The 23,963-nt window shown below is 39.7% G+C and overlaps 1 protein-coding gene across 12 annotated transcripts in view; it reads right to left on the bottom strand.

Annotated features, from left to right (window-relative positions):
• Positions 1–6,836: 6,836 nt before the first annotated feature.
• The window catches only part of YAP1 (Yes1 associated transcriptional regulator), a 132,699-nt gene continuing 115,572 nt past the window's right edge, over positions 6,837–23,963 (bottom strand). For all 12 annotated transcript variants that reach the window (XM_010334625.3, XM_039470872.2, XM_039470870.2 and 9 more), the window contains 3 exons: positions 16,977–17,107; positions 12,227–12,339; positions 6,837–9,850 (listed from right to left, as the gene is read on the bottom strand). In XM_010334625.3, the coding sequence (XP_010332927.2) occupies positions 9,612–9,850; positions 12,227–12,339; positions 16,977–17,107 (483 nt within the window). In that variant the 3' untranslated portion in view covers positions 6,837–9,611. The remainder of the gene's footprint in view (positions 9,851–12,226; positions 12,340–16,976; positions 17,108–23,963) is intronic.

Below are 23,963 nucleotides of genomic sequence, written 5' to 3'. Positions count from 1 at the left end.
AGGGAATATGGTTAGCCTGGTACACATAAAGCATTTCCCACTTATGGGCTCTACACTCAACTTCTAGTCATCTCACAGCCATAGTGTGGGATCTGAACCTAGGATTGAGGCACACAATTAGCAATTGTAATAATTACATCTTGTTTGATCTTGGTATGATCAAACAAGGAGGTCAGACCTGACAGCATCTCAATGAAAGAATATTAAAATACTGAAAAACAAACAGCAAACATCTAAAATTGAAGAGGGTGTGCATCTTAATGACAAAACAAGACAGAGCCTTATGTACGTGTGCAGACACTCTCAGTAGACCTACTCAAGTTTGAAGGACTATTTTAATTATTCAATAATACCGTCTTTAAACAAGATGATATTGAGAAAAGATCATAGTGATTTTAAAATACAGTATTACTTTAAAGGAATGTTAACGGTTTACAAGTTGCTCTTGTAACACTTTGGTTTGATCTTATCCGTGTCTGAGCTAGTATAAATTGTAATATGTTCACTTTACCCACAATGGAGAAAAAGTCTCAGAGACTTCAATTCCCACAGTAAGTGATGGCAGTGGGACATCAACCTAATTGGAATAATCTGCTTTTCAAATTTGTCATATTGACCAGAATAGAATGACAACACTATGAGAATACTGGAAATGTTCAGGTATTAAGAATTTTTCTTCAATGACTTTGTAAGACTGATAGGGATTTGGTTAAAGTTTTAGCTCAAATTATTGTTATATTTCCTTGACATCGCGAATTTGGCTAGGGTTTGCCACGTGGCCACAAAGGTGAGCTGTGAGTTGGCTGTTAAGCACCCTCACCCCCAGCCCTGCCCCTCGATGAAGCATCAGCAGTTTTCTGAATGAACAGTAAATGGGCTCATGCTGATTTTCTGAAACTCTCATAGCAGAATTCCACAGAAATTCCTTTGGCTTAAAATGCAGAAAAGCTATGCGGTCATTCAACGGTTTGGATTGTAAAAGAACAACTAAATCTGAAGTCCACATTCTCCATTAGGCAGTCCCATTTGGGATTATTTTATAGGGCTCAAGAGACTTACTAGTGCTCAGAGACAAAACGTCTCAGCAAATGGCCTTCCTTTGAAAGATAATGCACATGAGGTTTTTGTGGTGTGACTTCAAATTGCCTAACAGTCTGGCTGCCCCTGAACAAGAATCATTATATCTCTCATAAAATGTAAGGTCTTGGCTAGGCACGGTGGCTCACTCCTGTAATCCTAGCACTTTGGGAGCCTGAAGCAGGTGGATTACCTGAGGTTAGAGTTTGAGACCAGCTTGACCAACATGGAGAAACCCTGTGTCTACTAAAATCACAAAAAATTAGCCAGGCGTGGTGGCACCCACCTATAACCCCACCTACTTGGGAGGCTGAGGCAGGAGAATGGCATGGACCAGGAGGTGGAGGTTGAGGTGAGCTGAGTTTGTGTCATCGCACTCCAGTCTGAGCAACAAGAGTGAAACAATGTGCCAAAAAAAAAAAAAAAAAAAAAAATCTAAGGTCTTAATTCATGGTCATCCGAGTGATCAGTCTCATCTAGCTTTGATCCTCGCATCATTTAGATCCCACTGGGCTATAGCCCATGAGATAGATGCCTCTGCTGAACTCTGGCTGCAAATGTGCTTACTTTCTTTTTTTTTTTTTTTTTTTTTTGAGATGGAGTCTTGCTCTGTTGCCCAGGCTGGAGTGCAGTGGCACAATCTAGACTCACTACAACCTCCGCCTCCTGGGTTCAAGCAATTCTTCCTGCCTCAGCCTCCCCAGTAACTGGAATTACAGGCACATGCCACCGTGCCTCACTAATTTTTTTTATATATATTTTTTGAGACAGTGTCTTGCTCTGTTACCCAGGCTGGAATGCAGTGGTGCAATCTTGGCTCACTGCAACCTCTGCCTCCGAGGTTCAAGCGACTCTCCTGCCACAGCCTCCTGAGTAGCTGGGACTACAGGCGAGTGCCATCATGTTTGGCTAATTTTTAAATTTTTAGTAGAGATGCGGTTTCTGTGCTAGCCAGGTAGGACTCGATCTCCTGACCTTGTGATCCGCCTGTCTTGGCTCCCCAAAATGGTGGGATTACAGGTGTGAGCCGCCAGGCCTGGCCTAATTTTTGTATTTTTAGTAGAGATGGGGTTTTGCCATGTTGGCCTGGCTGGTCTTGAACTCCTGACCGCAGGTGATCTTCCTGCCTTGGCCTCCCAAAGTGCTGGGGTTACAGGCGTGAGCCACTGTGCCCGTCCTTACCTCTTACTAAGTAGAAAGAAGTGTCAAATATTTAAGTTGCTGAGAGGTTCCCTGAAGGAGAAGAAATTGTATTTAGCCAAGTTTCCCAATGGCTGCATCACTACTGAAGCTCAGCTTTGAGTAGCTGGCTTTAGCAGCTCTTGGAGATAGTACTGAAACACAGGAGACTTTTCCTCAGATTCTGCCATTTAATCCAGATCCTTAAGAAAATTAGTTTCTCTTTATATTGGTCAGATATGCCATCATTTTTATTCTGTGTAAATCTACCATAATATAAATACCTGATGTGAAACAGAACAAATGCTTTAAAAGAAACTGAGATGTGGGGCCAGGCATGGTGGCCCAGGCCTGTCATCCCAGCACTTTGGAATGCCTAGGTGGGTGGATTACTTGGGCTCAGGAGTTCAAGCGCAGCTTGGACAACATGGTGAAACCCTGTCTCTACAAAAAATACAAAAATTAGCTGAGATAGTGCTCACACTGGAGTGCAGTGGCACTACAGCCTGGGTAACAGAGTAAGACCCTATCTCAAAAAAAAAAAAAAAAAAAAAAAAGAAAGGAACTGAGATGTGGCTTTTTAAATATCTCACAAATAAAATTACACCCAAAAGGTAAAGTTTAACTCATATTTTATACAGATTCTGTAAAGGTCATGGGAACTATAATTTCACGAAAAAAATATACCTGGGACAAGATATAAGGAAACACGGGGAAAGGTATGTCACAACCCTAAGAACTAAGTTTTAAAAAGTTCCTTTTACAAAAAAATCAAGCCTTGTCCCTGTCGACTAGAGTGCAAACCAACACCAGTCTCATAAAGTTACAGTACCTCTAGTTCTTGTTTCTTTTTTTTTTTTTTTTTTTTTTTTTTTTTTTTTTTGAGACGGAGTTTCGCTCTTGTTGCCCAGGCTGGAGTGCAATGGCGCGATCTCAGCTCACCGCAACCTCCGCCTCCTGGGCTCAGGCAATTCTCCTGCCTCAGCCTCCTGAGTAGCTGGGATTACAGGCACGCGCCACCACGCCCAGCTAGTTTTTTGTATTTTTAGTAGAGACGGGGTTTCACCATGTTGACCAGGATGGTCTTGATCTCTTGACCTCGTGATCCACCCGCCTCGGCCTCCCAAAGTGCTGGGATTACAGGCTTGAGCCACCGCGCCCGGCCTTGTTTCTTAAGTTAAAGTTTCAGTTTAAAAAAAAAAATTTTTTTTTTTTTGAGACGGAGTTTCACTCGTTACCCAGGCTGGAGTGCAATGGCGCGATCTCGGCTCACCGCAACCTCCGCCTCCTGGGTTCAGGCAATTCTCCTGCCTCAGCCTCCTGAGTAGCTGGGATTACAGGCACGAGCCACCATGCCCAGCTAATTTTTTGTATTTTTAATAGAGACGGGGTTTCACCATGTTGACCAGGATGGTCTCGATCTCTTGACCTCGTGATCCACCCGCCTCGGCCTCGCAAAGTGCTGGGATTACAGGCTTGAGCCACCACGCCCGGCTAAAATTTTTTAACTAGACTGTTTGTTTATGGTTAAGAAATCGCCCATTTTACCATGTCAGAGTTTTTTGTATTCAGATAATGTAGCAAAACATATTCCAAGTGTGACTTGGAAAAACTGTAGTACTAAATGTCAGACTTCTCATCTGAATTTTAATTTAGCAGTTAAGCTTTAAATCAATTGTTGATCACAAGGTTCTCATGACTAAAAAAGACCAAGTGCCAACAGTTTAAAGTGGAATAGGGATGACATGGCAGATATCCTGTCAGAGCCCTGCTGATTCCAACCACATTAGCACAGCAGGACAGGAGTTTACCTGCCATAAGGCCAGGAATTGTCAGTAAAACTGATGGTTGCAGGACCAGTGAGAGTCTGGCTGCCATTAGAGAAGGTAAGAAAACATGTTTGGCTCCTTGAGGCTGCCTTTCTTTTGTAACTTCAGCTCTCAAGAAATGGAAATCGGGGTTGGGGAATTAAACATAACCGACCGGTCTCCTGATCCTTCTGCAGTAGTCACCTATGTTTCCTTTTATTAGCATTGTTGTTTCTCTCCCTCCCACTGGAAAACTCTTTTCTTGCTTACTGCAGCTGAGCAATTCATTTATTGCACTGTTGAACTTTAATTTGGGGTCTAAGAAAAACATTATATAAATTACTCAATATCAGGTTGTAAGTACAGCTATTGTACTTCTCACGTTTGGAATGTTCCTCCTTGTTCTCATTAGTGTCTATTCCCAAATCTAAATACGTCCTCTGAGTATTCTGTTAGACTCAGAGTTAACTAAAGATGGTACACTTTGGCTTCAGAGATGCAGAACAAAGACAGACTCACATTGCTGGGCTTCACACCATGCGACAAAAAGTGTGTCACCCTTGGAGCAACAACTGCAGTTCTATAGACGCAAGGTATGGTTCTGAGCCAAGATGTGCCACCACTGTATGTGTACTACAAAAAGGAAATAATTTCAAGTTACACAAAATTAGTGTTCTAAACATAAAGCATATATTGTAAAATACTGAACATTTTCAGACATGCCTCACCAAATCATATGTTAGTAATTGAAGATATCGCTGGGTGCAGTGGCTCAAGCCTGTAATCCCAGCACTTTGGGAGGCCGAGGCGGGTGGATCACAAGGTCGAGAGATCAAGACCATCCTAGTCAACATGGTGAAACCCCGTCTCTATTAAAAATACAAAAAATTAGCTGGGCATGGTGGCACGTGCCTGTAATCCCGGCTACCCAGAAGGCTGAGGCAGGAGAACTCAGGAGGCAGAGGTTGCAGTGAGCCAAGATTGTGCCATTGCACTCCAGCCTGGGTAACAAGAGCGAAACCCTGTCTCAAAAAAAAAAAAAAAGAAGATATCATATACACAAACACAGAAATCTTTTTTTTTTTTTTTTTTTGAGAAAACAATTGTCAGTTGCTCTGTCACCTAGATTGGAGTGCAGTGGCATTATCTTGGCTTACTGCAGCCTCTGCCTCGTGGGTTTAAGTGATCCTCCCAGGTTCAAACGATCCTCCCACCTTGGCCTTTCAAGTAGCGGGGATTGAAAGTGTACACCACCATCACCACCATGCCCAGCTAATTTTTGTATATTCAGTAGAGACGGCATTTCACCATGTTGAGCAGGCTGGTCTTGAACTCCTGACCTGAGTGATCTGCCTACCTCAGCCTCCAACAGTGCTAGAATTACAGGCATGAGCCACCACCACGCTTGGCCATCTTTAAAGATACTCAAATCTACTTCTTATTCAAAGGTCAGGACCTACCACTTCAACTTGTAAATGTTTTTATTTTTATTTTATTTTATTTTTATTTATTTGTTTTAGATGGGGTTTCACCATGATGGCCAGGCTGGTCTTGAACTCCTGACCTCAGGTGATCCACCCACCTCGGCCTCCCAAAGTGGTAGGATTACAGGTGTGAGCCACTGCGCCCGGCCAAATGTTTTTAATTTATAAGCCAGTAAGTAATGCTTTTTACTAATACAACTGTTCTATTTTGGAGGTCATGAGAGAATATATTAAAGAAGTAAAACCAAAGGCCATTCTAAAAGACAGTATCATGTTCTTATGTTCTCAGTTTCTTCTGTGCTGTCACATGTAGTGAAGTCATTTAAGAACAAAGTAGACACAATTCTGCTTAGACACTACCATTGTTGAGGATGTGAAGAGTAAGAATACAAAATTAAAAGAATTATACATATCCATACTTCAAAAGTTCTAAATGCCAAGCCTAACTTAAAAGCAAAACAAACCTTAAGTTTAACCTGTCTTCCCAGTTACTACTGTAATCACCTTTTATTTTCAGTTCTTAATTCTATTGGAAGAACATTAAGAAGCCAAAAAAAAAAAAAAAAAAAAAAAAGTTTCAAATATAAATTGTTAAAAACAACAAAGAAGAGTTTAAGGAAAGAATATATTTGAACCACATAAACAAACAAAAAGGTATTACATAAGAAAAAATAATGTAACAATTTATGTAAGTACCTAACATATGAGCATGCTCTTACAACTAAAACAAAAAATAAAAAGGTAACATTGGTACTATATATATATATTTGACAAGTGTGCATTAAAGAATTCTCTAATATAAAACATTTAAAATGTGGAGAATACTTTTTCAAGATACAGAAAACAATTATTATGATAGGCACACCCACAATTCTTAAAAAAACATGCTTGCAAGGATAAAATCCACCTGAGTACTTGTTTCTCAGATGTACCAACGCTATAAAATTGCTAAGCACTGAATATTGCCACCCACTTTTGCAATGTTTGAGTTTCAACACTGATTGGTATGAATTCTGAATTACACAATTTATGACTGTCATTTTTCAGTCCTTCTGCCATGTTCCAGATAGAAGGCATCTATTTAATAGGAATACTTAAAACAGCAGCGTCATTTTTAGCAAAGTCACTTCCCTGTGTTCATTTTTCCTTTAAAGGCACTATATTTAGAAAATAGTTATTACAACAAATAGTGCTTTGGAAGATCTAAAACTCCAAATCAATGTGCTCCATCAACCATATGTAGATCTAAGAAGCCCTGACTGAAAAGAACACAAATGTAAGAAGCTGATAAATTTAAAGATTATAAAATTGGTTTATTGTAAAAGCAATTCAAGAATACCCAGTTAAAGATCTTATCCCAATGCTACCCAATACAACCAAGAAGCAGTTAAGCACTTTTACATTAGGAACAAGGACATAAAACAAGAGACCACATCAAGGCTATGATTCAATCTGAGAGAAAGGACTCCTAGGTCTCCTTCAGGTCAGTACAAAGGGCATCGTAAGATCAAAACACTGTGCCAGGTAGCACAGTACTGCTACAACACTGAGGTATAACTGGGCAAATTAAAATCAAGGGGAAATGAAGATCTCCATATTCTTGTTTTGTGGGTGTACTTAAGTGACTGAAATTCTAGGAACAGCTGCCTTTAATGACAGCAAGATGTAAGACAAGTCTTTATTAAAGAGAAAGAAGTTTATAAAGTTCTCTATCAAGGTCCCCCTACATCTTCACAACCCCCACCCCAAACCTTCCCACCCTCCCACTAAGCTAAAGCTACTCTGCTGATATATACGATATAATCTTAATTTGTGGTTACTGGCAAATTATAGGCACTCCTTCCATGTAGCTTTGATCTTCTGCACATTAAAAAAAAAAAAAAATCCCAACAACATGCTATATAATTCATATACCCAATTTTGCATTCTAGGTAGAATTTCATTATTACTCTAAAACTCCATCTGCACATTGGTCATTTCCCCCCAGACTTAATTCAAGATTTAATCTTTCTGCTGTTTTCTTAATAAAAGCCTTAGAGTCAATTATTATGAGTGACTGACCTATGGACTATTATATACAACACAGTGATTGCATTTTTTTGAGCACTGAAAGTATTTAAAATAAAACTTCTGACTTCCAACTTTTGCACTCCTCCAAACCGATGGGCCAAAATACTTAGGTTTTGTAATTGGGAGAAAAATAATCTATCTTCCCAAGCTGAGGCTTTTCATAGCAGCTTTTGCCAGGAGAAGAGACTTTATACCATTATAAACCCTTGAAAATAAGGGCTTATTCTAGAAACATTAAAAGACCCTTAAACGTAGAGGTGCTAGCTCGTGCCACTTTAATTCATAACCAACTATTATTTCATAGCTTATATTGAAGAGTTAATTCATGCTCATTTTGTTCCTTTAAAAAATACTCTTTGGAAACCATTACTCCTGTAGACACATACTCTAGTTACATCATCTCTTCCTGTAAAAATAAAGGCATAATCATGATTATCTCTATTTCTTTGCTAAATTTAACTACCAATATACATTTATTATCTGATCATTTTTCCAGCTAACTCATGACCTTATAGTATTCTATCCAGGGTCAATTTTCAGCATATAGAAGTAGGAGCAAGTCTTATAAGAACAATCTTGAAGGCAATATTTTCATCTAGTCTTCAATGTGTTCATTACAAATGAGAACTACAAACTAGAATTTACTTCCAAAACTAAGGCAAAGGTAAACTTCCAAAGCTAAATGACGGTAAACCACTATAAAGCTTATTTCTGTCATGCACATTATAAAACTACTCAGTGATTTCCAACCAAGACTAACTGTTATTAGTCCAAGGGAGTCCAAGGGAAAAAAAATTAAGCCACTTCTGGTTTGCCCCTTTCCAATTCATCAGATAATATCTATTGTATGCCCACAGGGCGTGGAGTACTCCCCTAGGCACTATCCATAGTAATAGCTCTTTCTAGAACACTAAACTACTTCAAACAACTGTGTCCGCAACCAGATTTAAACTACCAGTGAAATATAAACTACTAGTCATGTATTCTAAATGCATACAAAGCACTACCATTTTAAAATTAACTGGAAAGTAGGGAAACCTAAAAAAAAGGATACATTCCGCTACCACACTATTATAAATGTTATGTTTGTTTGTGTGCATGTATATAAAAGAAAGAGCAGATAATCAAGATTTAAATAAGGTGGTAAAAGAACCAAGAAATGATTTTTACCAAAACAACTACAATAACCATCCCAAGCTACAACTATGAACAGATTCACTAATATGGTCATTTGCCTAGGTTCCAACAAAACCACCAACCTCCGCCCCCCCAAAAAAAACCCCAACAAAACAAAACAAAATGCACACCCACAAAATTATCCACCAAAACCTATACTAGAGTATGTGGCAATAATTAATATATTTCTATGGAAATCGTCTCATGCCTTATAAGCTCCTAAAATAAAAATCAACGTCACTATGTGACTAATGATAGCACTAGGAGGAAAAGAAAATACTGAAAGTAAAAGTCTTCAGCCTTGGTTTCAGCTATCTCTTCAAATCAGCATTAGTACTTAATAACAGATATAACATTTTTTGGCTCGTCAGACCAGTAAATTGTGTTTTTCCATTGGCCAAAGGCAGCTGAAGAAACAACTGTTGAACAAACTAAATGCTGTGACATGAAGCATCTGACTTCTGAGTATTTAGTTAAAACGACTGGTGAACATTTAACTGGGCAAAAGGAATGGCATCCATTATCCAAACAGGCTCACTTCCCCCAGCCCCCAAAATGAACAGTAGTTATAATAGCAAAAGAAACACAAAGTTTTTTCTTTTTTTGATTCTTTAGAGCCAACTGTGAAAAAGGTCAGCAATACATTAACAGCAGCAATGGACAAGGAAGAGCAAAATAGAGGATTTAAGTATCTTGCTGGACGTTTGTTCATCTTTTTCTGTATTAGCCAGAAAACTGCAACTGGCTTATGGAAATTTCAGGTGCATATGTCTCCTTAGATCCTTCACAGATTTAGAATTCAGTCTACCTGAGGGCTCTACAACCATGTAAGAAAGCTTTCTTTATCTAGCTTGGTGGCAGCCAAAACAGACTCCATGTCATTAAGGATGTCAGAACTCAAAGCTTCCTGCAGACTTGGCATCAACTCCTCTCCTTCTATGTTCATTCCATCTCCTTCCAGTGTTCCAAGGTCCACATTTGTCCCAGGAATGGCTTCAAGGTAGTCTGGGAAACGGTTCTGCTGTGAGGGCAGGGTGCTTTGGTTGATAGTATCACCTGGTAGAAACACAGAGAGAGAGAGATAACAAAGTCCTTTTTGAAAAGCTAACATCAGGACTTATCATATGACCATACAGAAAGGCATAGGGAAAGAAATGCACTCCTAACTGACCTAAGCTGATACCTAGAATATCAAACAACTCACAGATAACAAAATAACAATGCCAAGTTTACTTTTGCTTCAACATTTGTTCAGATAACTGCTTGACTGCTATTATGTGCTGTGCACTAAAGGGAGTCATGAAAAAATGAAAAAGCCCTTGAAAAATTATATACACCGGGGGAGAAGGAACAAGCACACAACACAACAGCATCACTACCCTGCCTTCCAGATAAGCACCACCATAATAAGACTAAACATAAAAATGAGTGGTATAGACCTACCTTGGCCACTTAGGGAAACACGAAAATAAAAGGACTGCATGAGTACTTTATTCTACCCTTCGGAGATGCACCTTCATAACAGCAAAACAAGCTTCCCAGAAGGCTTTGAATAAATTTATCTTCTTAAACTTGCTTCTAGGTTTCCCAAACTTACTTGGCCACAGAGCCTTTTTGCAAATGACAATATTTACATTCCTTCAATAGGACATACTTTCAGAAAAACTAATATAAACTATTAACTATAGGGGCCTAGAGAAGAGAGAAATGCAGACTAGAGAAGTAAGTAAAGGTGTGTGTGAAATGGGTTTCAAGCGGTTCCTAAGGATGATTTAAAATCTAGATAAGCAGAGAGGAGAGGGTGGTGTGGATTCTAGAAAGCACCAAAGCCACGAGCTGGATGAGTACAGGCACAAAAGCCTTGCTAAACATTTTCAGAACAGAAGTAGTTAGTGAAAGAGTCAGTAGCTGAAGAACAGCGTCATTTCCCTGCTAATTCATGCACTCTGGCTGTTGTCAAGTCTAGGGCAATGGTTGCCAGGTAAGCCACAGGAGAAATGGTTCCTTAATAACCCCTCTGAGGCAGGTATTTCTTAGCTCCTGCAAGACCCCTGCAATTCTTCTTCTTTTTTTTTTTTTGGAGACAGAGTCTTGCTTTGTCACCCAGGCTAGAGTGCAGTGGTGTGATCTCAGCTCACTGCAACCTCCCCCTCCCAGGTTCAAATGATTCTTCTACCTCAGCCTCCTGTGTAGCAGGGATTACAGGTGCACACCTCCATACAAGGCTAATTTTTATATTTTTAGTAGAGACAGGATTTCGCCATGTTGACCAGGCTGGTCTTGAACTCCTGACCTCAGGTGATCTGCTTACCTCAGCCTCCCAAAGTGCTAGGATTACAGGTGTGAGCCACCGCACCTGGCCTTCTGCAACTATTCTAATAAAAGTGGGCCTCACCTCCTAGTCTTTCCCACCTGGTTTCCTGAGCCCCATAACACCTAAAGTGGACCAAAAACTCTTAGAGAAAAGATGAAGACAAACACTGAAGTCCATGTAGACATCTCTCAAAATTATGGACACAAATCTATAATAAGGAGAGAGATGTCTAATAGGGTCTTCAATTTGTCTTGCTTTTAAGATCAAAACAAGTCATATTATCAGGGTTTTATTCAAATAAAGCTAATATAGCCAATTTATGATTTTTTTTTTTTGAGAAGGGGGTCTCATTCTATCACCCAAACTGGAGTGCAGAGGCATGATCACAGGGGCTCAATCCATCCTCCCACCTCAGCCTCCTGAGAAGGTGAGACTACAGGCATGTGCCACCGAAAGTGGTTTATTTTTGTTGTTTTTTTGTAGAAATGGGGTTTCACCATGTTGTCCAGACTGATCTTAAACTCCTGGGCTCAAGCAATTCACCCCCTTTGGCCTCTCAAAATGTTGGGATTACAGGCATGAGCCACTGCACCTGGACAATCCATTTATATATACATTTGTCTGTTTTTGATTTTTTTGAGACAGAGTCTCACTTCTTCACCCCTACTGGAGTGCAATGGTGCGACCTTGGCTCACTGCAACCTCTGCCTCCTGCATTCAAGCATTTCTCCTGCTTCAGCCTCCCAAGTAGCTGGGATTACAGGCACATGTGAGCAGGCCTGGCTAATTTTTGTATTTTTAGTAGAGACAGGGTTTCACCACATTGGCTAGGCTAGTTTCGAACTCCTGACCTCAAGTGATCTGCCTGCCTCAGCCTCCCCAAGTGCTGGGATTACAGGCTTGAGCCACCACGCCCGGCCAATGTACTTTTTTTTTAAACTAGGAAAAGACAAATTATAAATCACCATATATAGACAAAGCAGGTCCAATTTAATTCAGATTTACAGGATTTTAATTGGTTTTCTTTTGAATAATCTTTGCTTACAATAGCTTATTAGACTTGGTGATAACATATTTGACTGTAAGTCAGGTTACCAAGAGGAATAACGAATACCAACCTGTATCCATCTCATCAACGCTGTTCAGGAAGTCATCTGGGGTACGAGGGACACTGTAGCTGCTCATGCTTAGTCCACTGTCGGTACTCTCATCTCGAGAGTGATAGGTGCCACTACAAAAACATGACAGTTAAAGACCAACACAAAAATTTAAAAAATCAATTCAAGGTAAAAATAAACACCTGCTGCGTACCAACATAATTCTCAAAGAGGATTAGTGAAAATTCCTGCCCTGCTATGTCTGAAACAAGCACCCTCCTTCAGGGCCACAGACAGGGCTTGTGCTATGAAGTGAAACAGACAAGTTAATCCTAATTGAAGCTGGCAGCTCTAAGGAGCCAAGATTTCTCCTAAGGTGTTCTGTGCTTGGTGACAATAAGGGACCAAAAAAAGATACCCCCAGTTAGTTTTCCAGGCTGACAGTAAATTCTCTGCATCAATATTCTCTCTGTAATACCATCTGCATGTGGGGGTACGGAGGAACCCACACAACTTACTTGTTCCAAGGTCCCAATTTTCCAGGTGGTGGTGGCACAGAAAGAGAGGTCAAAACACAAACTCCAGGTGGGCGAGGAGACAGGTCTACACTAGATTCAAGGTAAATTCCTAGCTCTCGTGCAGAGAACTTAAGTCCAGGAAAAATCAACCCCAAATAAAGCCCCAAAATTCCTTTTAGGACTGAGCCAAAATAGATGAGTCACTGCTGATGAGATAAGAATACCCGTGGCTTGATCTCCTTGCTTCTGTGTTTGGGTCGGGGAAGAAAAACCCCCAAACACTTCAGCACGAAACGAGATCATATAGGTCCAGTTAAAGAAAAGAGCAAAACAAAAACTGCAAGGCACATCCCTTGAAAACATGACCCAACACAGATTTTCACTTTAGATTAAATAAGGTTTCCCAGATTTACATAGAAGTATGGTAAATATCCATTCCTCTGATAAGGAGAACACTTTCCTAAGCTAGTAACACCTAGGCATCAGCTGGCACTCTACTCACTTCAGAAAACCTTACAGAAAAGCATAAAATCAAGGCAACTGTTGTTCTTTAATGGCCTGTGTACAGGAATGTGAACTTTAACTTTCTCTACAGGTTGTATATTTAATAAGCTGCTATTTAACTTACATAAAAGTTAAAAAATAAAAACAAGTTTAACAATTGCTCAAGGCTAAAAGCTCAGCACCCCAACTGCTTTCCCTAAATGATGCAATGCATTTGCCTTGTTCTCCTTCTCTCGCCTCATTCTATACACCGCAATCACTGGTTTACTCTAATGCTTCTGCCAGGTTTTGGCAAGGCTCAAAAGCCTCACACAGATCCAAGAAAACACAAATTTGCCTCTGAGACCACTGGTATACAATGCAGCCATGTATGAGAAGGCCTCAGGATGTGGTTTGTTTGTATTTTGCCTGCCCTGATCTGGGACAAGGGCCTGGTCCTAGTCATCACTCTATTCTGCTGCTAAGCATGGGACACACATCAGACATTTTAATCTGTTACTGAGTAGCTGAACTTACAGAGTTGTGCAGAGTTCATTCCAAACCACAGGGGAAGCACATGGGCATTCCTGAGGACAGCGTTCACAGAGCCATTTTCCTGGAGACGAACTGCTCCCTGCAGAACCCCACCTTCTACAGGCCCCACTCATTCAATAAACATTCACTGAGCATCTGCTACTATACAACAGGCATTAGACTAGGCTTTGAGGATAAAGAGGTTAACCACCACCACTGCCTAAAAACAATGCTTTGTGAGAGGCTCACAACTTCAAGGAGCGACATGAACAAATACACTAATGAATCATATACGGGGGTTATATGAACTATGTAAGCACAGTGCTTTCAGAACAAACAGGGAGCTTGAAAGTAAAGGGTAAAGGTTTCATGGAGAGGGACAACTGAGTGGGCCTTGAGAGATCTCAAAAGTAAAAGAGAGATAAGGGGACTGTGCATTACTACTAGCAGTCAATGCCATGGCAAGTTGGGGGAAAAAGGATTTAGAGCTTAAGGAATGTATATATAAATCAAATAGTAAATAAGACAGAAACCATCAAGAGTTTTTTGTTTGTTTTTATAAGATGGAGTTTCCCTCTTGTTGCTCAGGCTGGAGTGCAATGGCATGATCTCAGCACACTGCAACCTCTGCCTCCTGGGTTCAAGCAAGATTCTCCTGCCTCAGCCTCCTGAGTAGCTGGGATTATAGGCATGTGTGACCACATCCAGCCAATTTTGTATTTTTAGTAGAGATGGGGTTTTGCCATGTTGGTCAGGCTGCTCTCAAACTCCTGACCCCAGATGATCCACCTGCCTCAGCTTCCCAAAGTGCTGGGGTTACAGGAGTGAGCCACCACTCCTGTGGTGGCCAAGTTTTTACAATTATTTATTTAGAGACAGAGTTTTGCTCTTGTCATCCAGGCTGGAATGCAGTGGAGTGATCTTGGTTCACTGTAACCTCCGTCTCCTAGGTTCAAGCGGTTCTCCTGCCTCAGCCTCCAGAGTAGCTGGGATTACAGGCACGAGCCACCACGCCCAGCTAATTTTTGTATTTTTAGTAGTGATGGGGTTTCACTATGATGGCCAGGCTGGTCTTAAACTGCTGACCTAAGGTGATCTACCCACCTCAGCCTCCCAAAGTGCTGGGATTATAGGCATTAGCCACCGTGCCCGGTGAGTTTTTGTTTTTAAGGGGGGGGAAAAAAAAGCCAAAGTCAGATGTATGCTTTAGAAACTGGGGGTACAGAGAATGGATATATAATTCTGCCCTTAGATTAGTAACATTGATATCTGCCACTCTGATCTTCCCAGAAAACAGAATATCAAATTATAGCCCAGGTCTCATCAAAAGTTTTAAGAGCTGGGCGCGGTGGCTCAAGCCTGTAATCCCAGCACTTTGGGAGGCCGAGGTGGGTGGATCACGAGGTCAAGAGATCGAGACCATCCTGGTCAACATGGTGAAACCCCGTCTCTACTAAAAATACAAAAAATTAGCTGGGCATGGTGGCACGTGCCTGTAATCCCAGCTACTCAGGAGGCTGAGGCAGGAGAATTGCCTGAACCCAGGAGGCGGAGGTTGCGGTGAGCCGAGATCGTGCCATTGCACTCCAGCCTGGGTAACAAGAGTGAAACTCTGTCTCAAAAAAAATAAATAAATAAAAAGTTTTAAGAAAAAAATCTTTATAAATGACTGTCAGAAGGATATGCACCCTATCTACTTTTAAAATGGTCTAATTTTTATCGCTGGTATTAATATAGGTCCTTCAACAAGACAGGTACTGGAATTACATGAATATGAAATTTCCCTTATTGGAAAAAAATTAAGTTCTGAGGCTACGACCTTTCTTTTTCTTTCTTTCTTTTTTTTTTTTTGAGACGGAGTTTCGCTCTTATTACCCAGGCTGGAGTGCAATGGCGCGATCTCAGCTCACCGCAACCTCCGCCTCCTGGGTTCAGGCAATTCTCCTGCCTCAGCCTCCTGAGTAGCTGGGATTACAGGCACGTGCCACCATGCCCAGCTAATTTTTTGTATTTTTAGTAGAGACGGGGTTTCACCATGTTGACCAGGATGGTCTCGATCTCGTGACCTTGTGATCCACCCGCCTCGGCCTCCCAAAGTGCTGGGATTACAGGCTTGAGCCACCGCACCCGGCCTGGCTACAACCTTTCTTAATAAGCCTCAGTTTAAGTCTAAAACTATAATCTTATATAAATACACTTACTTTTAGACAAAAATTTAAACTGTATGTCAGAAGAGTAAATACAAACTTAAAATGTATTTTAGATGGCTTTCAAAATCAAACCTTCCAACTAGGCCAGCAGCACTAATCTTAAAAACTGGGTAAATGGTAAATTCTATTGCACTAAATATTTTTAGCAGGGTAAGATATTTTCTCTTGGAATTATTAGGTTTCCAATTCAATTGGGGAAAATCAGAAAGGCGGTGCAATAGTTTTCCTAACTCAAAGTACCTTTAAATATTTAGGTAAGCGTTGTTTAAATTGGTTAGAAAAGGAATCCAAACCACAACATATTCCCATATTTTGTAAAGTTTGAAACTCCACAGATACTTTAGAAGAGTAAGTTTTAGTTAAATCTTAATCTTAGACGCCTTCCTAGGCAAAGAATATGACCTGTTTCAGCTTACAGACTTCAAAATAGCAGTTTATATAATACTGCAGTCTGTCTGAAACCCAGGATTTGTGGTAACTCACTAAGAAGCATGTCTAAGCTACGTTATTTTCAAATACTGCCATAATCGTAATTCATTTCTGAAAGAGGTACAACCTTACATTTTATCTCCGTGGGCTTTCTTAAGAACACGAGGCCCTATAGTGCTGCTGGGTGAAATGTTTCAGGTTGAAAAGCTGTGTGGAAAATTCCTTCCAATGACCCTGACAATGCAATCCTAAGTAGGTTTAACAGGCAATTCATTCGCTTTCACAGAAAGGCATTCACATGTTCTTTCATGATTCTGTAATTTTAAGTAACTGTTAGTCAACAATATAGGCAGAAGCAAACACGTTGTGACTTTGAGTAAGTATCCCTGGTACAAGTCTGAACAGCTCACTTCCTCTCACAGAAGACAACTTTTAATCCTCAACTCTTCATGTACTTGCTGTTTACAAAGACATTCATTTACAGTTACGGTTTTTGGCCCACACAGATGTTCCAAATAGCCTATTACAAGTACTAAGTAAAATGATTTTAAAGTGACGATCCTTTTCAGATATTCACCAGTAGCAACTCTCACCAACCTGTTCAGGAAAGGATCTGAGCTATTGGTCGTCATTGTTCTCAATTCCTGAGACATCCCGGGAGAAGACACTGGATTTTGAGTCCCACCGTCCTGCTCCAGTGTTGGTAACTGGCTACGCAGTGCTAACTCCTAATTAAAAATAAAACAAAGCCAAAGAGAATCAATCTAATCATTAACAAATTTATTGTTAGGTTTCAATAAATAAAAATCTGCACAGTGTAACTGTGCAATAGATTAAAAACATATTTAAAACTTCAATTTTAAAGTTAATAATTTCCCAATCAGAATGATCTAATTCTTCTATCCATTTCAAATGACTAAAAATTAAGTTACATACATTTAAAGTCTGTATAGTTATATTAACCACCCCTATATGTATTTTGCTACTTAGTTTCATTTTGTTATTTTCCTTACTCTGGCAGATACTCCCAAATCCTCCTTTGGGTTATTATAAAATGGCAAGTCTGGTCTTTACAAAATAATTCTCAAAGTTTGTTTTTACTCACCAACTCTCATATGGTTTTGTGTGTTTGGAAGCTCCCCACATAAACATAGTAGGAAATATCATCTGATGATTTTACTGTAAGACACCAATCCTTCCCCAACCCCCAAAACTTTTTCACACTTTGCTATTAAGTGTCTCATTTTGACTTCAAATTTTTCTATCCTGAGCTGGATAGAGTATGTTTTATCCTCTAGCAGGGAGAGAGGAGGAAAATGAAAAAAGACATCAGAAGTAAAAACGCAAGCCCAAGGCTTCTCCACCACAACCACAATATTTAAAATGGGGATTTCTTCAGGGACATCCAGCAATTTCTCAGCGGGATTCTCCCTGGAAACTTGAACAAAGGCTGAGGGCTGCTACTCTGATGGTTCCAGAAGGCCTGCCTTCACAGGCTTTCAAACATCCCAGGTTTCAGTCTGTATTTGCCCAAGACCTCAAAAACAGTTCATCTCACTGTTGGTCACATGTGACCCATCCCTAGCACCATCATTACTACTCTGACCTTTTTCTCTGCTTTTTTATCTGTTCACTGTTTCTCACTCTCCTAAGAATTTTCACTGTGCCTCTCCAGCTACTGTAAACATCATGTCTACTAGAACACTAGCTTCCTTTCCCTCCACTTTTTGGGTTTAATTTGAAATGCATACAGCCTCTTATCACAAAGGACACTGGCCTCTCTCAATTCTTTCACACAGCTTTCTCAGCCAAAGCCCCACCATTTCCAGCCCTCACCTCCACAATCGCCATGGGGTCCTGAAGTATGGAAAAATTCTCCTAGCTCTCCACTGCCATTTCTAAACTAAAATTCTCCTGCACGCAAATACCACTTCTTTTCGTTTAGGTTTATGCCTTCTGGATATATCATCCTTTAAACCAGAGTTTCTTACCCAGAGGACCATGAGTGAATTCAGAGTCTGTCTGAACTTGGATGGAGTAAAAATAATTACACATTTTCACTAATTTTATCAACATTTTCTCCAATGTAGTATGCAACATTAGTATTCACTGTACCTAACTTTTCACCCATAGAATATATAGACGTTTTCATATCATACCGTAGTTGTTGTAAATATTTTAAAATACCACTTATGATCACTACGATTACAATGTTACAGTAGTTACGTTATAAGATGTGCTTCTAAATTTTTTCTTTTTTCTTTCTTTTCTTTAATCTTTTTGAGACAGGGTCTCACTCTTTCACCCAATCTGGAGTGCAGTGGTGCAATCATTGCTCACTGCAGCCTTGACCTTCTGGACTCAAGTGACCCTCGTGACTCAGCCTCATGAGTAGCTGGAGCCACAGTTGCACACCAACACACCCAGCTAATTTTTTGTATTTTTGTAGAGACAGGGTTTTGCCATGTTGCCCAGCTGGTCTAAACCTCTCAGGCTCAGACGATCTACCTGCCTCAGCCACTCAAAGTGCTAAGATTACAAGTGTGAGCCATCCAGCCTTAGATCTTGTTGTTTACAAATTTCTATTTAACATTTTTTTAACTGTATCAACCAAATTCCTTCTTTTCAATCCTATACATTAAAAAAAATATATATATATATATATACACATACATACTGAGAGGGAACCTAGGGACTTGGCAATGCCAAAATTGTCCATCTTCCCTGCAAGGTTAATTGCTTCTTGTACTCAATTTATTGATTTATTAGCTACTCCATCTTACAGATGAGAGAATTCTGGAGCTGGTCAAACCTTCTTGCCACTCCAAGTATTCTCCATGCCTCTTAACATGCTTCAGTATTAAATGGACAATTCACTTAATCTGACAGCTTCCTGAACCTTCTGGATTCCAGTGATCTTCATCTCCACCCCTCTCAATCAGCCACTTGCACAGCCACCAAAATTTTGTTATTTGATACCAAACCAACTCTAAAATCTTAAGTCATGTTTTCAGACGACAATCAGTGTTTCACTTCATTCCAACTGCATTCATCACACTGAAATAACATCCACACATAAAATCCATATTATAACTAATTGTTGAAATGCCGGGATCGCTTTTATACTGAAATGATACTGACCACTTCATCACTGTATTTAAATCCTTAATTCCTTCTACCATACTCTGGAATTGGTTTAGAAACTTCTCTCTCAAAAATCTTACATGCACTTATCCTGCTTTCTCATCACATTTTTTCTAATCAGTTCCTGCATAAACTCACTTCGACTCCACCAGTCCTCCAACCTCAGACTCCAGGCCCATCTCTCCTTACTAATCTATTGGCTCTCTTCTGGTATCTTATTTTTCTTTTTCACTACAAGCTTGAATTCATGACTGATCATTCAAAACAGCATAAGCCCCTTTTAGATTCCTGATGTACATATAATTTTATCTCAGCCCAGAAAATGCCAACCTCAAAGCAATGCCAAAGTGTGTTCTGTTTTTATACTGGATTGCTGAGAAATGCTAGGGGAAAAGAAAAAAAAAAATCTCGCAAGTATCCAGAATGTTACCACTATAAATTAACGGTCTTTGGCTTTGGATGGACCCTTAGTACCATTTATTGGATTTGTTTGTTTGTTTTTGATCAGTTCTTTCTCATATCCTCATGGTCACTACTCCAAATATGGTATACTCTCTCAAGCCCCTATTCAGGGAAGTCCATTTCTTTTCTTTTTTCTTCCTCCAAATTTTTTGTAGAGACAAGGTCTCAATTTATGTTGCCCAGGCTGGTCTTGAACACCTGAGCTCAAGTGATTGGCCTCCCAGAGTGTTAGGATTACAGGTATGAGTCACCATGTCCAGTCAATGATGTCTATGTCTATTTTTTTCCCATCTATCTAAGAACATTGAGGCCACTGGCTGGGTGCAGTGGTTCATGCCTGTAATCTCAGCACTTGGGAGGCTGAGGTGAGCCGATTTATCTGAGGTTAGGAGTTTGAGACCAGCCTGACCAACATGGTGAAACCCCATCTCTACTAAAAATAAAAATAAAATTAGCCAGGCGTGGTGATGCATGCCTGTGGCCCCAGCTACTCCAGAGACTGAGGCAGGAGAATCACTTGAACCCGAGAGGCGGTGGTTGCAGTGAGCCAAGATGGAACCACTGCACTCCAGCCTGGGCGACAGAGCGAGACTTTTGTCTCAAAAACAAAAAACAACACAAAACACATTGAAGCCATCAGGCATAATCTCTGATTCTCTGGCCCCTCCTGCCACCTCTTCCTGCTTTCCTCAAAAGTAACTTCATTTACACTCATCTTTATAACTTTTCTTGCAGTCTTATGGGGATCCCTCTTACTTCTTTCCTATCTTCTACATTTTACTCCTTCCATCCTCATCTTACAAAGTGAGACGTGACTTTAAAACAATGATACTAACTCACTGTAGGTCTGACTGTAAGACAACACATCCTCTCAGTACCATGCCTTTCTTCCATAATAAAGACCTGGTGAAGCCACTACCTTCTCGAATAAACTCTCTGTGGTGATCCCATCTCGATCTTGAGACTGGATTAGACACATACATGCCATGTCTTTGACACCCTGAACATAGCACTCATCAGACAATATTGTAATTATTTCTTCTGTGTCCCCTAAGGGCAGAGTGAAAGGATTACTTTGGAGCGTAAAACAACTTACAATTCTTCAAAGAATCTATAGTGCTCTTAAAATATGAGGATGTATTTAAACTTTAAAATGAATAAAACTATATGCTCTGGATGAGGCTGATGTCTAGGGTTCTGTGACAAAACATGGGAATATTTGAGAATATCCTAAAGCCGCTCATTTGCTTTTTATCAAAGAAGGTATGCTCATGTTTGTAGCACAAAGCAAATATATGACATTAACCTGTAAGTCGTAACTAAGATAACTGAATTGGATGTAATTCTCATACTATTTTTACAACTTTTTATTTTAGCCTTTTAAATAAAATTCCTACTTTTTATTAGGTTAAAACTAGTATCACAGGCTGGGCACGGTTGCTCACACCTTTAATACCAGCTCTTTGGGAGGCCAAGGTGGGCGTATAATGAGGTCAAGAGTTAGAGACCAGCCTGACTAACATGGTGAAACCCCATCTCTACTAAAAATACAAAAATTAGCCAGGTGTGGTGGCATGTGCCTATAATCCAGCTACTTAGGAGGCTGAGGCAGGAGAATTGCTTGAACCCAAGAAGCAGAGACTTCAGTGAGCCAAGATTACGCCACTACACTCCAGCCTGGGAGACAGAGCGAGACTCCATCTCAAAACAACAACAACAACAACTACAAAACTATTATCACGTGCAGACTAGACTCCATATTTTTGCTGCTTTGAATTTGGCCACTGTTTGTTCAAAGCTGTGAATTTTTTGTTTTTTACTTCATTTAATGACTTAATTTCTGTATCAAAAGACACTGCAGAACCAACTATGCGGATTTATAAAGAAAGATACCTTAGAAATGTCATTAAGTAGGGAAATCATTCCACATTACCTAAAGAGATATCTGACTCCTTGAAGGGCTATGAAAACACTTTTCTCATCAAACCTGTATTTGAGTCATGACTAAGAGTAAGTAACCTAAGGATTCACCTCAACTAGACTTGAAAAAGTTTAAAAAACAAAACAAAACAAAACACTCTACTTACTGGCGGCAGGAGAGTGTGTGTATTATTAATCAAATAGAGAAGAATATTGCATGAAAAATATAGTCAGCCTTTCATACCCATGGAGCCAACAAAGTATGGATCGAAATATTAGAGAAGAAAAATGGAAGGTTGTGTCTGAACATGTATAGACTATTTTTCTTGTCATTATTACCAATATAGTAAAACAATACAGTTATAACAGTATAACAGCTCTTTACATAGCATTTCCATTGTATTAAGTAATCTAGAAATGATTTAAAGTATACAGGAGGATGTATGTAGGTTACATGCAAATGGTATGCCATTTTATAAAAGAGGGATTTGAGCATCTGAGGATTTTGGTATTCACGGGGAATTCCTGGAACCAATCACCCAAGGGATGACTATATAATGTAACAAGGCCAATGATACAAATAACATATATGCAGATTATGGATAGCATACTAAAGATATGAATATTCAGCTGAGTTTTGAAACTTTTAGTTACAGCAAACACAACTGATTAGATATTCCCAGTAAATTTGGAAAAGCTTTACTGATATTTAACTGATGTACAATAAATCATAAAGTACATGAATTGGTGAGTTTTGAAATGTGTGTATATCTGTGAAGCTGCTACTACAGTCAAGATAATCATCCTTGGTTGGGTGCAGAGGCCCACAACTGTAATCCCAGCACTTTGGGAGGCTGAGGTGGGTGGATCACAAGACCAGTTGGGAGTTCAAGACCAGTCTGACCAACATGGAGAAACCCTGCCTCTACTAAAAATACAAAAAATTAGCTGGGCGTAGTGGTGGGCATCTGTAATCTCAGCTACTTGGGAGGCTGAAGAAGAATCGCTTGACTCCGGGAGGCAGAGGTTGCGGTGAGTTGAGATTGCGCCATTGCACTCCAGCCTGGGCAACAAGAGTGAAACTCCATCTCAAAAAAAATTTTTTTGAAAAAGATAATCCTCCTCAAAATTTTCTCCCAGTACTTCTCACCTCCCCTGCTCCTACCTTCAGAGACCAATGATCCACTTCTTGTCATGATAGATTAGTTGGTATTTTATATAATTTTCTAAAATAAAATCATACAGCATGTACTTTTTCACTTAGTGTGGTAATTTTGGGATTCATTCATGTTATATCCATAGTTCATTCCTTTTATTGCTAACCAGTATTCCACTGTAGGAATATATTACATTTGCGGATCTATTCATCTGCTGATAGACATTTGGGTTGTTTCTACATTTTAGCTTTGTGTAGATACATGCTTTCATTTCTCTTGGATACTCTAAAAACTAAAAAGAACTAACCGACTTTTACTGCCTTTCTCATTATTTTTCTAAATGATGTGGACCAAAGTATCAATTTTATATAAGGCCAAAATACCTTAACTACCAAAAATACATGATCTTAGCATCTTTTTTGCCCTCTGGGAAATTATATTGCTATTTACATGAAAGAAGAGAAATGTAAGAAAGGTCAATGGCTTATGGCTGGGTCTTGGTTCTATAAAAGTCCACTAAATAAAGCAGGCAAACTCATGTTTTCTTTTATGAACCACCGTGGAAAGCTTCCTCCAGAACAAAGTGGGATCCTTGGTTTTACTTACAGCGCAGATACCTCTGATTCCAAATGTGTCCCAGATTAGCTAAGATTTACAAGCTCAATGGGAAAAGCTACCACATTTTTGTATTATTACAGAAGAAAATGAGCTAAAAATACTTGCTTCAGTTAGAAAAAAACTATTTGACCTTTGAAATACAGAACAGAAGCATGATTATGTTTTGGCTGAATGTCCTATAACTTATTTCCCCAGTTTTGAAAGTCTGTCAAACTATTTATCCTAGTTACCTTTGGGAAAACAGAAGTTTAGCAAACTTGTATTTTTAGTCCAGTATTCTAAT

The sequence above is a fragment of the Saimiri boliviensis genome, chromosome 6 (genome assembly GCF_048565385.1).
Source record: "Saimiri boliviensis isolate mSaiBol1 chromosome 6, mSaiBol1.pri, whole genome shotgun sequence".
Taxonomy (NCBI): Eukaryota; Metazoa; Chordata; class Mammalia; order Primates; family Cebidae; genus Saimiri; species Saimiri boliviensis.
The sequence above is the reverse complement of the archived record's forward strand: the minus strand, read 5'-3'. Positions and strand labels throughout refer to the sequence as shown.